The 15,676-nt window shown below is 38.4% G+C and overlaps 1 protein-coding gene across 2 annotated transcripts; it reads right to left on the bottom strand.

Annotated features, from left to right (window-relative positions):
* Nucleotides 1-34: 34 nt before the first annotated feature.
* On the bottom strand, nt 35-15,568 carry LOC139942266 (serine incorporator 5-like). 2 transcript variants are annotated; one of them, XM_071939061.1, is made up of 13 exons: nt 15,153-15,568; nt 14,152-14,307; nt 13,279-13,457; nt 11,273-11,449; nt 10,695-10,738; nt 10,070-10,243; nt 8,958-9,053; nt 7,849-8,020; nt 7,113-7,170; nt 4,332-4,401; nt 3,295-3,442; nt 1,835-2,026; nt 35-1,019 (listed from the first exon to the last, which is right to left on the bottom strand). In XM_071939061.1, exons 1-13 carry the CDS (start codon nt 15,174-15,176, stop codon nt 992-994), a joined length of 1,518 nt encoding a protein of 505 aa, XP_071795162.1. In that variant the 5' UTR covers nt 15,177-15,568; the 3' UTR covers nt 35-991. The 2 variants fall into 2 exon arrangements, with proteins under 2 accessions (XP_071795162.1, XP_071795161.1); XM_071939060.1 differs by lacking the exon at nt 7,113-7,170 and adding an exon at nt 4,947-5,043 and having other exon boundaries at nt 158-1,019.
* Between the last annotated feature and the right edge of the window lie 108 nt (nt 15,569-15,676).

The raw sequence follows: 15,676 nt of genomic DNA on the forward strand, positions 1-15,676 counted from the left end.
AAATTTGACTCCCACCATTTATGGGAGTCAAAAATTTGACTCCCATAAATGGCCGACCAGGTAAGTCGCGAGGTAAAAAGAAAAACACGCAATTTCGAGGCATATTTGTGTAGATCATTGTATTCTACTTTTACATCTTTCTAACCATATCGATTTTATATTAAACGGTAACAGAACGCTTTTCAAAGACCAACATGACCGATCCAAGGCAACGTGTTCCTTTAATGGCAAATCAAATTTTATATGAACATGTCCCCAAAATATAAATAAACATATACAGTAATTCTTTAAGGACTTTTTTCTGTTAAAACAGGTTTTAAAAATGTTAAAGAAAGCTCCGACAACCAACTGACAATCATTTTTCACTGGCCTTATTATTATCTTTCGATCAATATCATTTAAGGGGATTGATAATCGGGTTTCAAACAGGGCCCATTTTGGGGTAGAGTTTCCACCAAATTGGGATAGTCCAGGAGTCCCGATAAAAACCTATGAGTGTTAGAGCAATTGCACTGTAGTGCTGAACTCATTGGTAGACTAATAATAATAATAATAATAAGACTTGTCATGCGCACATATCCACCCTGCTGGGTGTTCAAGGCACAGTAAAACCAAAAACAAAACTGTTGCAAGTCTACTTTTAAGGACCTTTTGTGGAGGGTCATAAAATGTTCAGGGTTTATGAGCCCCCCCCCCCCACCTTAAATTGACATAATTTTAAAAACTGGGGTGGGGTTCCTCATTGTTTGACAACAAAGACACATATTATTTTAAACACTATGCTAAATATTGATGAGTTGAATATTAATCAGAAATAATGACATTGCCTTTAATTAAAAAAAGTACAAAATATGTATCAAGAAGGTTGTAGAGAATTGCACCCGTTTGTTGGTAAGACCATGGTAACTTGGACCATGGTCCTTACCTTATGGTAGAACTTACCGAAGGCGTATATGTATCAAGACAACTTGGTGACTTAGGACTTGAGTGCCTAAATGGAGGTAGTACTACGTCTGTTCCTAAAAGGTGAGAAGACAACAAAGTAGGTCTTTATCTTCCAGATGGACTTTTTATTTACTTTACAGAAGGACCGTACATCAAAACAACTTGGTGACTTAGGACTCGAGTGCCTAAATGGAGGTAGTACTATGTCTGTTCCTAAAAGGTGAGAAGACAACAAAGTAGGTCTTTATCTTCCAGATGGACTTTTTATTTACTTTACAGAAGGACCGTACATCAAAACAACTTGGTGACTTAGGACTATGTCTGTTACTGAAAAGGCAAAAGACAAATTAAGGACTAAATGTTCACTGAATACATGGTATATCACCGAGACATTAGATCTTTCCATGGCAGCTTAAAAGCACTGGACACTATTAGTAGTTACTCAAAATAATTGTTAGCATAAAAACTTACTTGGTAACAAGCAATGGAGAGCTGTTGATAGTATAAAACATTGTGAGAAACGGCTGCCTCTGAAGTAACGCAGTTTACGAGAAAGAAGTAATTTTCCACTAAAATATTTGATTTTGAGATCTTGAAATCAAGCATCTGAAAGCACACAACTCCGTGTGACAAGGATGTTTGTTCTTCTATTAGTATCTCGCAACTTCGACGACCAATTGAGTTCAAATTTTCACAGGTTTGTTATTTTGTGCATATGTTGAGATACACCATGTGAGAAGACTGGTCTTTTACCGAAGGTGTCCAGTGTCTTTAAGACACATTTCAAGTGTTAATTTTTTGTTAATATATGAATGATTCCTTCCTCAATTTGACCTTCAGGTCAAATCGTCTGCCCTTTCGAACATAATCCAAATTCAATTCAACTCACGGATGGGGCCCTGGATGCTGGTACGAGTTCCGTGATATTCGTCTCTGTCTGTCTGTAGGTTGGTCTGTGCAGCAATGCATGATTGTGATAAGTTTGATAACAAAGAGGGCGCCACACAGCCAACTAGAGCCCAACTTGATCCAGAACGGGGGCCATGTACGGTGAAGGTTCTCCAGAGTTGCTTCCTCAGGTCTGAAAAATCAAATCAATATATCAAACAATTTAAAGGCAGTGGACACTATTGGTAATTACTCAAAATAATTATTAGCATAAAACCTTACTTGGTAACAAGTAATGGAGAGCTGTTGATAGTATAAAACATTGTGAGAAACAGCTCCCTCTGAAGTAATGTAGTTTTCGAGAAAGAAGTAATTTTCCACGAATTCGATTTTGAGACCTCAGATTTAGAATTTGAGGTCCTGAAATCAAGCATCTGAAAGCACACAACTTTGTGTTACAAGGGTGTTTTTTCTTTCATTATTATCTCGCAACTTCGACGACTGATTGAGCTCAAATTTTCACAGGTTTGTTATTTAACGCATATGTTGAGATACAGCAAGTGAGAAGACTGGTCTTTGACAGTTATCAATAGTGTCCAATGTCTTTAATCACGTCAACTGATCAAGTCATTTAATCACAACAAATAATAAATAAAATTAAAATAAAATCAATCAGAAAATGTTTTCTTACACTACTACGTTTACAGGAGAGGGGAAACAAAAACTAAATATCTATTTCATAATTGAAACAATTAAACACACAAAATGTTACCCTGTGTGAAAGTTTAGAGAGCTCATAACCAGTTTATAACACATTAATTTACTAAAGACAGTGGCATTACAGATTACTCTGTCAGGTCAACTGGCCAATAATTCTTTATTTATGTGTAATAATTTTTATTTTATTTTAGTGAGAAAAAAATCACTGATCTTCTATGAAACCCAGCTTACCTAAAACCTACAAAAACTTACTGAACATACAAGAAAAAAAGGTGACCGAGAAATTATTGCAAACTCATGTACAAACACTGGATCCTAGTGCTCATAAAAATTACAAAAATTAAATTTAAGGAAGGATAATAACCAAAACAGAAAAAAATACACACAAAATATCAACAAAGAGAAAAACCAAAAAGGATTTAATAAAAAAGTCAGTGGTAAACTGGTTTATAATTCTGCAATAGAATTATGGTTAGTGGTAAATACATTTTGTAGGTTAACAATTCTGCAATTATGGTTAGTGGTAAACTGGTTAATAATTCAGCAACATGGCCAGTGGTAAACTGGTTAATAATTCAGCAACATGGCCAGTGGTAAACTGGTTAATAATTCAGCAACAGGGCCAGTGGTAAACTGGTTAATAATTCAGCAACATGGCCAGTGGTAAACTGGTTAATAATTCAGCAACAGGGCCAGTGGTAAACTGGTATAAATGTGTACTGCAGACAGAGGTTAACTTACCTATACCAGTTAGTGAGTGTCATCATGACATAGAGAGATGCCAGGACCAGTGTGAGATGAAAGAAGGAGTAGCTGTAGATGACTCCGTCTCTCTCGTTGTGAATCAGTCCTAAACTCACTCTTTTATCATCTCCTCTCTCTACATTATCTGAATGTTAAAAATAATAATTTAAAAAATCATATAAGGCAGTGTGCATTGAGTGCAGAGTAGACTTGTGGACAAGTCGTTACAATGCATTGATAGTGTAATACATTAATTTATTCAGTATTGGTTTATTCTTTAAAAACAAAATTCCAATGGCGACCAGATGTTGAATTACAGAAAAATATGCAAAGATTTTAAATTAGAAAAAAATTACACTACTACAAATTAAAGACATATATGGTTAAGGAGAGAAAATATTTACAATGTATAAAACAAAAATGTTTGAAAAAATGCGAAACAGTAACCTGGATAAAAATATTGCAGGCATAGTCCAGTGAATTGTCAAGGCCATCTTAAAGGAACACGTTGCCTTGGATCGGACGAGTTGGTCAAAACAAAAGCGTTTGTAACCGTTTATTATAAAATGCATATGGTTGGAAAGACGTTTTAAAAGTAGAATACAATGATCCACACAAGTTTGCCTCGAAATTGCGTGGTTTTCCTTCTACTGTGCGAACTAACATGGTCGGCCATTTATGGGAGTCAAAATTTTGACCCCCATAAATGGCCGACGTGTTAGTCGACGAAGTAAAAGGAAAACCACGCAATTTCGAGGCATGTTTTGTGTGGATCATTGTATTCTACTTTTACAACATCTTTCTACCCATATGCATTTTATAAAAAACGGTTACAAACGCTTTTCAAAGACCAACTCGACCGATCCAAGGCAACGTGTTCCTTTAAGAAAGTAAGAAAACAATCTCAAAAGGCGAATAACTTCACTACAGCGGAGGAGTTCTTAATTGGTTGTTTTGACTAGCTTGATCTAGTCACTGTCACGACTTTAATGTTCTCTCTAAAGTCATGAAAGTATTAGTATAGCATGACCTACCATTTCGGGTTGGCGTTGATGTAGTGCAGCAACAACAGAATGTCGAAGTGGACTGGGGAGCTGCAACACTCTGAAATACATCAACAACGGATTATTACTTAATCATATCATAGGTGAAGTGGATCTTGTCTAAACTGTTCAACATTATCTACTCTGCTACAGCTAAGACGTGTAACAAAAGGAAAGGTGCGATATTACTCTTTCCTTCCAGGCATTTTTCAAACACATTAAATTGTATCTTGAAAACTTTATTCTTCATTATACTAGACTTGTGGACAAGTCGTTAAATGTCTGTCACAGTGATAGCGTTCCGAATATCTTCTCGTGATTTCCGCGATATTCTCGCGAGACTACTGCTCTCACGTCGACAGTCCCATTAATGGGGAGTAGAAGTCGGCAACCAGCAGTTGGAGCGAGAGCAGTGAGCTCGCGAGAGCACCACCACAACTCGACTATCTCACCACGGCAGACCATTAACGACTTGTCCACAAGTCTATCATTATACATGCATTTCCACAAGTCTATCATTCATTGCGATCAATTTTTTAAACAATAAACAAGGTGTTTATTTTGAAAGGTTAATATTGCACCCTGCCCCTGGTACACAGGCAGTACCTCATGCTGCAGTGTCCGTTGCCTGTTAGTTAAGCATGCATTCACAGGATGGGAGTTAGGGCTAGAGAAGCGGAGTGCTGAACCAGATGAACGCACACTGCAAGGCAGGCAAGAAGTAACAAAAAATAACAAAAACGATTTTAAATGATTTGGGGGTGGAACAAAGAAAAGTTTACTAAAGCAGGACTTGAACCAAAGACCTACGGAATAACATACCGGCGCCTCAACTGAGCTTACTAGCCCTAGGTTGATGGTCTCCATCATTTGTCAATGTCTTTGTTTGGGGGTGTCAGCTGCTGGCATCGGGCTAGCCAGCTCAGTTGGTAGAGTGTTGGTACATTAATCCAAAGGTCGTTGGTTCGAATCCCGCTCTAAACAATTTTCTTTGTTAAACCCCAAGTTATAAAAACACAGCATGCACATGACTTCACTGCATTGTAAGGGCCTTGTCACACGAGGCAACTTTTACAGGCAGCTTGGAGGCAACCAACTGCAGTGCATGCAAAAGGATCACTTTGGTAGCAATATGAGCAACTTTCAAAGCAATGTCTTAGGATCCCTTACAAAAAAATGTTGAACATTCAAATAGGAATGCCTTTTCTTCTTTGAGATTGCTTGGAACTGGTTGTCTGTAAATTGCCTCGTGTGACATAGGCCTAAGGCTGCATCCAAATCAAGCGACTTCAGCATCAGCTATGAATGTTGGCTGCAGCAACAATGTTGTGGAATAGGCCTTTTCAGTACTCTAGCCAGAGCCATAGCCACTGCTGAAGCTGTTGATTTGGACCTGACCAATACTTCAAAAAATAACAAAACACCAATTCATCAAAATCACTGTACAAGATGGTAAAGCAATGGCTGTATTAAGCCCAGTTCATACTTCCTGCGAATGCGAAGGCAAAGCGAATGTTGACGTCACAAATTCGCAACGAATATTTTGCAGCAGCTCAACTCTGCTCAACTCACTTGCGAATGTCGCTGCGAAGGGGAGGTTATGACGTCAAATACGCATCCCATTCGCATCCGCAAGAAGTATGAACCTGGCTTTAGAATCATTCCATCCTGTAGTGCAATATTAGTCAATAAGCTAAACTTAGCACTGGGAACAGTCACGGTACGTAATACGCAAAAAGCGAAGTTTAAAAAATAAGTAAGCTGGTTAGCTTAGCTTAAAAATAATCCAGGTACGCTAGTCAAACTTGACAAACTGCTGGAAAGATAATTGCCTCCAAAGTAATTTTTCTACTGAAACAGCCCAAAGATTGCCCCCATGATAAATCATAAACTTAATCAATTTAAATGGAAGATAACATTTTCCAAAGTTTGGAGACAAAACATAAAATGTTGTTGTTAAACACAACTAACGCCCGACTATATCTCATGCTGCAATGTGTTAGCATCTAAAGACATTTTAAAAGTCTTGCTAAGAAAAATAACATTATTTTACCGTGCTGCTTAGCGCTTACCACTTACTAAAAACGAAAATCTAAGCTATTCCACGGTTGGTGTAAAATTTTGGCACCCAGCTGGGTAATTAAAAGCAAGCTAATAAAGTAACTGGTACTCATGAATCAATGGTTGACAGTCTCTATACATCTCTCAAGCCGCCAAAAAAAAGTTGAATTGATTCTGTCAGATGAAATTCAACGTTTGTCTGAACTTTGAACCATTCAAAAGAAGTACACGGAGTAAAGTTCTCTTACAGCTAAGCCCCTTTCACACAAGAGCAATTTAGCAAGGGTCTCTTGCTACATTGTAGCATGGTTGCAAAATTTTAAAAGATGTAGGGACAAAATGTTTTGGTGTGTCCAAGGTCCCTTGTAAAAATGTTGCCCAACATTGCATCAAAAGGTCTGAATTACGATAAAAGTCTGAAGTTTCTCACCCCTGTAAAAGTTTTTGCCCAAGTAAACACAATTTGCGTGTTAGAAAGTAGTTAGGGAGGTCATTAAATGGGATTAAACCTGTTGTATTTGGGATTAAAACCTGCTTCATGCATCTGCAACACTTATAAACAAAACCAAGTAACAGCAAGTCAGCACTACAAGTTAACACCAACCACTTGTGTATAATCTACCTTGCAGGAGGCAGCAACCATAAACGAAAAGAACCAACAACCATGCAAAAAATGGCCAACAAACCAGGGATACTCAAGGGCTGCCTTACGTTGCGTGCCGCATGTCTCTGATTTCTTCTTTTCCTGTACGTCATTCCTGTCCAGAGGCTAAGGAATTGGCAACGGGGATGTGTTCAAGAAGATGTTTAAAAAACAATAGGTTTGCAATTATATGAGGTTAAAAATATCCTTGGAGGTAGAACAAAATACCATGACATGAGTTTGTGTAAATGTAATTAAAATGAGACCAAAACAAATGAGCTACTGCCGACAATTTTTTTTTCATTTCATTTATTTTGAACGTGAAGCCAAGGACTCTCGGAAAAGCAACCAACAGTGGGGTGCCCAGGAGAGCATACAAGTTTTAAAAGTAACTATCGACCTAATCACTGTATTAGCCAAGAACCCGAATGGAGGAAGACAATGAAGGAAGTTTTGGTTTTTGATGTCGGAGGAAAACTCTGTAAAATTATTCCATGGAAAATTTTACTTCCGTCTTACTTCTTTCAAGAAATGTTCAACGCTCAAAGGATAAGTGATGTTGTTTTGTTTCTCAAAAATTCAGAAAAGCTCAAATGAATAGTTAAGAAAATCCTGAAAAACTACACCCCTGAAGAACTGATGTTTTGTTACAAGTGGACACCATGTTTTATCTGTAAATGTATTGTAAGCGTACAATTTGTACACCCAGTTTTTAAATTTCAGCAAATTTGGAACCCCCTTTTACCAAATCCTGGCTAAAACCTTGGTTCCAAACTACAATGAGCCACAGTGGAATCTACTCACCAAGCATAAAGCACCAGACCTAGAAGCAGAACGGCAGCAATGATAGCGTTGATCAGCTCAGAGTGGGTGCTATCCATGATGAATAGAGACGAGGTAAAGCTACCCAGACCGCATGTCACGTACGTCACATTGTACTGGCTCTGGGTTCCGTTGTCAACTGTAAGGGTCTTCACTGTGATTCAAAACAGGAAATAAAAACAGTAAATTCTGTGGACCTAAAATCACAGGCAGAATTGGTTTAATCTCTGAGCCAGAACTCACACTGTCTCATGAAATATTTACCTTCATTTTGTCCATCAGTTTATACCTGCATCAGTTGTTGTATCTTGTTCGTAATTCCTAGTTGTGATTGCTTAGAGATAGAAAACCCATATAATATATATTTCTGTGAAAAAAATTTCACAGGAAAATAACTTGGGTGGGATTTGAACTCATGACCTTTGCATTGCTAACATCTATTAAATTGTTGCAGTACCTGCTGCTAACACAAAGTTTTAAATTCGAACTGCCTCGAGCCAACAGCCTAGCTCGGTGGTCTAGTGGTTGACATCTGTAATACAAAGGTCATGTGTTCGTGGGGTTCGAATTCCTCCCAAAGGGATTTGCCTTTGGAATGTCTCTTCTTCCACAGAACTCGCAAAACTGTTAAGTATACAGTGCTTAGTATACATCACTGTAAGAGTAAAAAAACAAATTCTGCTGTTATTAAAGACAGTGGACACTATTGGTAATTGTCAAAGACCATTCTTCACAGTTGGTGTATCTCCTCAACATATGCATAAAATAACAAACCTGTGAAAATTTGAGCTCAATCGGTCGTTGAAGTTGCGAGATAATAATGGAAGAAAAAACACCCTTGTCACACAAAGTTGTGTGCTTTCTGATGCTTGATTTCGAGACCTCAAATTCTAAACTCGAGGTCTCGAAATCAAATTCATGGAAAATTACTTCTCTCTCGAAAACTACGTCACTTCAGAGGGAGCTTTTTCTCACAATGTTTTATACTATCAACCTCTCCCCATTACTCGTAATCAAGAAAGGTTTTATGATGATAATTATTTTGAGTAATTACCAATAGTGTCCACTGCCTTTAAAACACTGTGACTAACCTTCCATTGGTGGTTCCACTAGAAGTGCTGACCATGTTAGATACATGATGTAAGCCGACACGATAGATGCCTGCAGTAAGCCACCCCTTGGATAGTCTGAAAACATTGAATTGCAAACAAAAGCTATGTATCAGTTTCATAACCAAAACAACAAAATTTCAACAACAAAAACAAGTTGCAAGATTGCAGTGCTATTTTTATAGAATTTTAAAACAGATTTGATTTTATAGAAAAAGATAGTCCTTGTTCAAGTTAATTTCTCGTTTTTCGAGACCTGAAAAATCTTTTTCTAAACTTTCCCCCATTCTAGATTATCCGCAGCTTCACCAGGGCCAAATGTCATTGGCTGGTAACAGAATTTGATTGTCGGCCATTATGTTTTTGTAGCCCCCCAACAAAAAGACTTTCTTTTCTGTTTCCCCCTATTTTTTGGCCCACCTGTAAGCAATGAATGTTCATTGCGCACATTCTAAAAATTGAACACTCTACTAGTTTGTCCGGCATGACAGAGTTTTACCTATCGCTGGGTAAGCACGGCATAATGGAGACTATGCTGATAAACAAAAAAAGGATTCCACTCAGAGTGAATTTTGACCACTGTTAAAGACAGTGGACACTATTGGTAGTTGTAAAAAACTAGTCTTCACAGTTGGTGTATCTCAATATATGCATAAAATAACTAACCTGTGAAAATTTGAGCTCAATCGGTCATCAAAGTTGCGAGATAATAATGAAAGAAAAAACACCCTTGTCACACGAAGTTGTGTGCATTTAGATGGTTGATTTCGAGACCTCAAGTTCTAAATCTGAGGTCTCGAAATCAAATTCGTGGAAAATTACTTGTTTCTCGAAAACTACGTCACTTCAGAGGGAGCCGTTTCTCACAATGTTTTATACCATCATTCTCTCCCCATTACTCGTCACCAAGAAAGGTTTTATGTTAAATTATTTTGAGTAATTACCAATAGTGTCCACTGTCCACTGCCTTTAACAGACCACTGATAACATGGTTAGTGGACAATGCTGTATGACAGAAATTACGCTTAGTTCATAGTTCAGATGTTTCTATAAACAATCTACTAGTTTGTCCGACATGACAGAGTTTTACCTACCACTAGGTAAGCAGGGCATAATGGAGATGATGCTGATAAACACACAGAGAATGCCGCTTAGACTGACAAAGAAGATGTTCCTGATGCACTCAACACCTTCTCCAAAGACCTCGATCAGAAAGATCATAATGCCGATGGCAAGGGCGTAGAAGAAAAGCATGAAGAAGATTAAGGCTGCAAGAGGAAGTCAAATATTTTAAAATAACAAGAAACAAAGCCAGCTTTCTCCTGAAGATTACCAGGGCCCAATTTCATAAAGTTGTTTAAAAAAAATACTGCTTGGCAAATTTCTTTGCTAAGCAAACAATGAGTGGGGCACAAATTGCAATAATGTTTTTTTTTATTGAATTTTGGATGGTAACCAGTTTCTTTTAAGCAAGATTTGTCTGTTTTGTCTCGTTTCTCCATACTGATATTTCTGACAAACAAGTTAATATTTGGATCGCATCATATTAATTAGGTATGTGTACATACCTTTGTCAATCCATTTGAATTGAATTTCCTTTTGCAATGGTAACACATAAAATCCAAATGACAGTTTGAAGACAGTTCTTTGAAATCCCCCCCCCCCCAAAAAAAAAAAAAAAAAAAGAAAAAAAAAATTAAAATTCAAGATTCAGCTTACCTACATACCAGAGCTTGGAACCGTTATTATCAATATTTGCTGACCTGGAAAATATATTTAAAAAAACACACAATTATATACGTACAGTGTCTCTCTATTCCAAAGCATGCACTCTCAGGACACCATCATTGGATAACAGTTTGGACCAATAGGTCGCCGACTCGCTGTCAACAAGGAAATCTCAGTAAAGTTAACCAACTCTGTTGCTGTGTACAGGTCTTGTGAATCATTGTTTGTGGTTACAGTACCTACAGTCGCAGCCTGGGCCCAATTTCATAAAGCCTGTAAGCACAAAAATTTGCTTAGCAAGAACATTACAGGATTACCAACCAAAATTCCACGTGATTTTCAGGATAAGCAAATAACAGCTGTCCTGAATGCCAGCAACAATATGCAACAAATTCAAATTTGGTTGGTAATCTTGTTTTTATCAAGGAAGATATTTCATGCTAAGCAAATTTGTGTGCTTACAGGCTTTATGAAATTGGACCCTGGTGTTGTTTGGCTATCAGGTAGATACCCCCACTTCTCCATAACGCCAATATCCATACTAATGTTGTTTTCATGACACAACTTACCATTTTGAATTCCACGTTGCGGCAAAATCCAGCAGCATCCAGAGCTGCATGAGTATAAATAGGCCAGCCCCAGTGAAGCCGATGTATAACCCAACGGTCAGCATGATGTCTGATATCGGTAGGAAGAAAGATCCCACAAAGAAACCTAGTATAATCAACACTTTAAAACACCACAATCTGTGGAGAAAGAGAAACCAATAAATACACTTTAAAATACAGGAAACCCATAGAAACACTATGAAACACCAATAGCTCCGCTGTAGAAGAGAATATATGTCAAAACTCAGCAGGAGTTATTACTTAAGGGTATCAAATTAAACATATAATTACACAGTTGTAGGGTGACGTGGCCGAGCGGATAAGAGCACCGAACTCAAGCTCTGATGCTTCTGTTCAGCAGAGTGTGGGTTCGAATCCCGGTCGTGACACTTGTGTCCCTGAGCAAGACCCTGAGCAAGACACTTAACTATGATTACTTCTCTCCACCCAGGGGTAAATGGGTACCTGTGAGGGCAGAGATGGTTCTTGTGATTGATTTAGCCGAGTAGCGCATATTAATGTTGCACAGGCTGCATACTCCCCTCCAGGGAGCTGAGATGGTTTAAGGAGTGAATTAAGGCCCAGTGACCAGGGGTAATAATGTGAAGTGCTTTGGGACGCCCTCCGGGTGTGAACAGCGCTATATAGAAACGGGTTATTATTATTATTATTATTATTACAGACAATCTATTAACACAATACCACTGGCCTGACGCAAATAAATCACTAGCCTGAACCCTGTAAATTTTCGATTGAAGTGACCTTGGCAAAATAAAAATTGCCTTGCCCTCTCAAAGTTGGAACTCAAGGCCTGCATGAGCTCTTGAATTTGGGGGGTTGTGGGTTCCAATCCTATAATCCAAGTTGCCTGTTGATTTATTTTTCTACTGGACTTGGAAAACAATGACCATACAGCTGGCCTAGAATTACACCAGACTCTGTTGCCCCTGATCTTGGCCTTGGTGCCCCTTCAAAGCTTCCCATACACTTTACAGTCATTTTCCAATAGCCCAGAAGCGCCCTTTGCAAAATGAAAATGGCCATGCTTTCTCAAAGTTGAAATTCCAGACCTGTCAGACAGGATGACACCAAAAGGTACAAAAGATTGGTTGTTGTTTAGTTTCTATGACCACTGTCGGATAAATTGACAGGAACTTTGGGTAACAGCAGGAACTAATTGATTGGGTTCCACTTCCTTTCTGGGATAACCACTAGCAATTTTTATTGTTTCTATTGTTTATAATGGATTGGTTTCCCTTTATTTCTGTTCCTGTTTTGTCTGAGAAAAATGGACTAATTGGTGGTTTTAGGGGCATCAGAACCATTTGTAAAATTAACACATATTCAGCAAACTAGGTGGCAATATTTGTGGGGGGAAAAAAACGAAGAAACTTCATTTTTTGGAAGGGATTTTGTGATTTCTCAAACTGGGTGCTTTAGGGTGTACATGTACATGTACTTAAGGATGTAGGCAATGGTATCATCCACCATTGTCCACTAGGAGCCTGGTTTGTAGAGCACAATGCAATTTCCTTCCCAATTTGTTATCAAAGCAATAATGGTTTTAAAGTGCCTTGCTCGGCGGGGGCACTTGACATGGATTCGAACCTTCTCTGTCTGACAACACCAGAGCTTGACCACACCATCCGGCCATACATTACATGTTGTGTACAAGTAAACAGAATCAAGCAAAACATACTTCGGGAGCAGTAGTTCAGCACAATGTTGCAGTCCAGCAGAATGTTCTGCCTTCAGTTTTATGCACATACATACAGCATGCCCAGTGGGAGACTTCTGAGATGCTGGTGGCAGCAGCTGCAACATTCCTTTTTTGCAGCTCTGAGCGTGCCCCTACGAGCTCAGTAATGGGGGCGTAAGTCTGAGCCCACGCACTAGTGGCGAAAAATGTGAAAAAGGACCGTCCAAAAGTCTCCCATTTTTTAAATGCTCCTAAAGTTTACACCTACCCATTGTGAACTGCTGCTCGACATGACTTGCTGTTCCTTATACCGACCGTTATAATGAGTAGAATAAAAAAGAATACCGCCATGGAGAAGCATATCCTGTATACAGATGCAAATCCGATTAGTCTGCTGCAGTTTTCACCTACTCCGATGGTACGGCAGAAGTCTAGCACCTTAGGGTACTGTAATTAAAGGAAAGGCACATCATTTTAAAATTCATTAACTACATGTAGCCTAATGTGTCAATGGTCATAACTGTATGTCTTCATCAGGGGTCAATATAAAAAAGAACTAACTTAGGACTAGTCCCAAGACTTCTTTTATAAGAGATATTAAAAACTTTAGGCTAGTCTGGTCCTTACTCGACATGAGACTTGTCCTAACTCATTGTGAAATCCACCCCAGGCCTGTATGCTTTGTTTTGGGAAGGGCAAGGGCACCAAGGCATTTCTCCATGGTAAAGGGCACCCAATGAGGAAATTGTAAAAATCTACTGTCATAGCATTTCAAGGGCACCAAGGCAATGACCTGGGGCAGGAGGCATGGGGGCGATTGGCTTTGTTGTCTCAAAAACTATAAATTCTTTCTCAATTTCCAAGCCGCGTGTATTTTTAAATGACCTTGTATATATTTCTAAATGTCACATAAAAAAATAAAATTATTGAACAATCATGAACATGAAAAGACTGCAACAAACTAGTGTACGAATCCCACCCGTGTAAAATGCCTGTGATTTTTTTTTTCACAGGACTTAGGAAAGTACCGAGTATACAGTGCTAACACACTTAGATGTATGGGTAAAAGTGTAAAACCAAAATTAATATTATTTATCCCCGATGCAAATTTAATTTGGAAGTGTCCAAAATACCAACTTACTTTTGGAAGTTCTTGTGCCACAGTATTTGACACAAAAACACATGATAGGACAAATCCGAACACAAAGAAGAAGGCATACAAGATTCTGGTGCTGGTTGATTCCCGGACTGGACAGCAAATACAGGGACATGGTGATCCTCTGAAGCAACAGTTCACCTGGAAGTTAAAACAATTATTTGTTACAATAAAAAAAAATTAAAAATGTAAACGGTTAACTAAATGGCAAGTAGCAAAACATTTTCAAGCGCCACCACTTTTTCATTCGATATGAAATGATTGAGTATCTAATTAACCTCAATGAGATATCCATTTTTGTAAAATTGAGTGAAAAAGTGGTGGCGCCATACGGAAAGTTATCCAAAACATGCTTAAACGTTGCTAAAGAGGACTTGAAAGCAGTTGCGTAAAGTTTTGTGAAATCGGCTGCAGAAGGCCAACATTCCCCAACAGGGCTTGAGTTTGAAAAGAAAAATCAACAAAATTGTAACAATGTATTTAACCGGCGACAGTAAAATGGGCTTGAGTTTGAAAAGAAAAATCAACAAAATTGTAACAATGTTTTTAACCGGCGACAGTAAAATGAACCGAAACACTATTTGGCGGTAGATCGTTCTAAATCACAATGTTTTTATTCACATTCTGATAGGTACACTACAGATAGGACTACACACTTGTTTTTTAGCCAGACATGTTCAGCTAATACTAAATAGTAATAATTTAGTAATTAGTAGCAGTAATGAGTAGACTAGTACAATATTTTTATTTTCTTAAAAAAAAGGGAATTTTTCGATGACGTGGCTCCCAGTGTTTATTTTGCTTTTAAAGTAAGGGGAATCGGGTCCGGGGAATCATGGAGGTAGAATTAGACTACCTCCATGGGGGAATCAACTACCACACAGTGATGTCTGAAATTGCAGTACAGCAAACAAAATCGTCATGATCGTGGAAAAGAATGTTGATTAAAAATCACCATCAAATTGATTTAAAAGACCAGAACCTACCTGAGCTCTACAACAGCCTGCCATCGTTGTCTTCTACATGCGAAGTATTGGATTGAACACGCAAACAAACTGTCACTGTGTGAAGATAAAGCTGGCGAGTTCCGAAAACCTTCATACACCGACTGAGTGGTGTTTACAAAGGTCAAAATAAATGGCACACAAACACATGAAGATGTCAAAACGGGCACAGCAGTCTGGCTGGCGTAGTTTTGGTGAAAAAAAATACACCTCTTTCTCACTCTGGTTGAAACTTTACAGTCAACCGTTGAAGGCACTGAGTAGATAGAACTGTTTCTTTATCTTTTGTTTTGTTGACAGAGTTTTCGTGATGTATGATTATGCCATCGTGAGGTGTTTCACTTTAGGTGACTGACTCAGACTGACTAGACAACACGACACAGACCAGTCAGCTGGTTCGCCCTGTTCTGACATGTCTCTACTGTATTGCAATGTTGTTATTGCACGCAAAACAACAAAGCATTCACTGCAGGGTGCTAACATAAGCCCTTCTCGAAACTACAATT

The sequence above is a fragment of the Asterias amurensis genome, chromosome 9 (assembly GCF_032118995.1).
Source record: "Asterias amurensis chromosome 9, ASM3211899v1".
NCBI classification, from domain to species: Eukaryota; Metazoa; Echinodermata; class Asteroidea; order Forcipulatida; family Asteriidae; genus Asterias; species Asterias amurensis.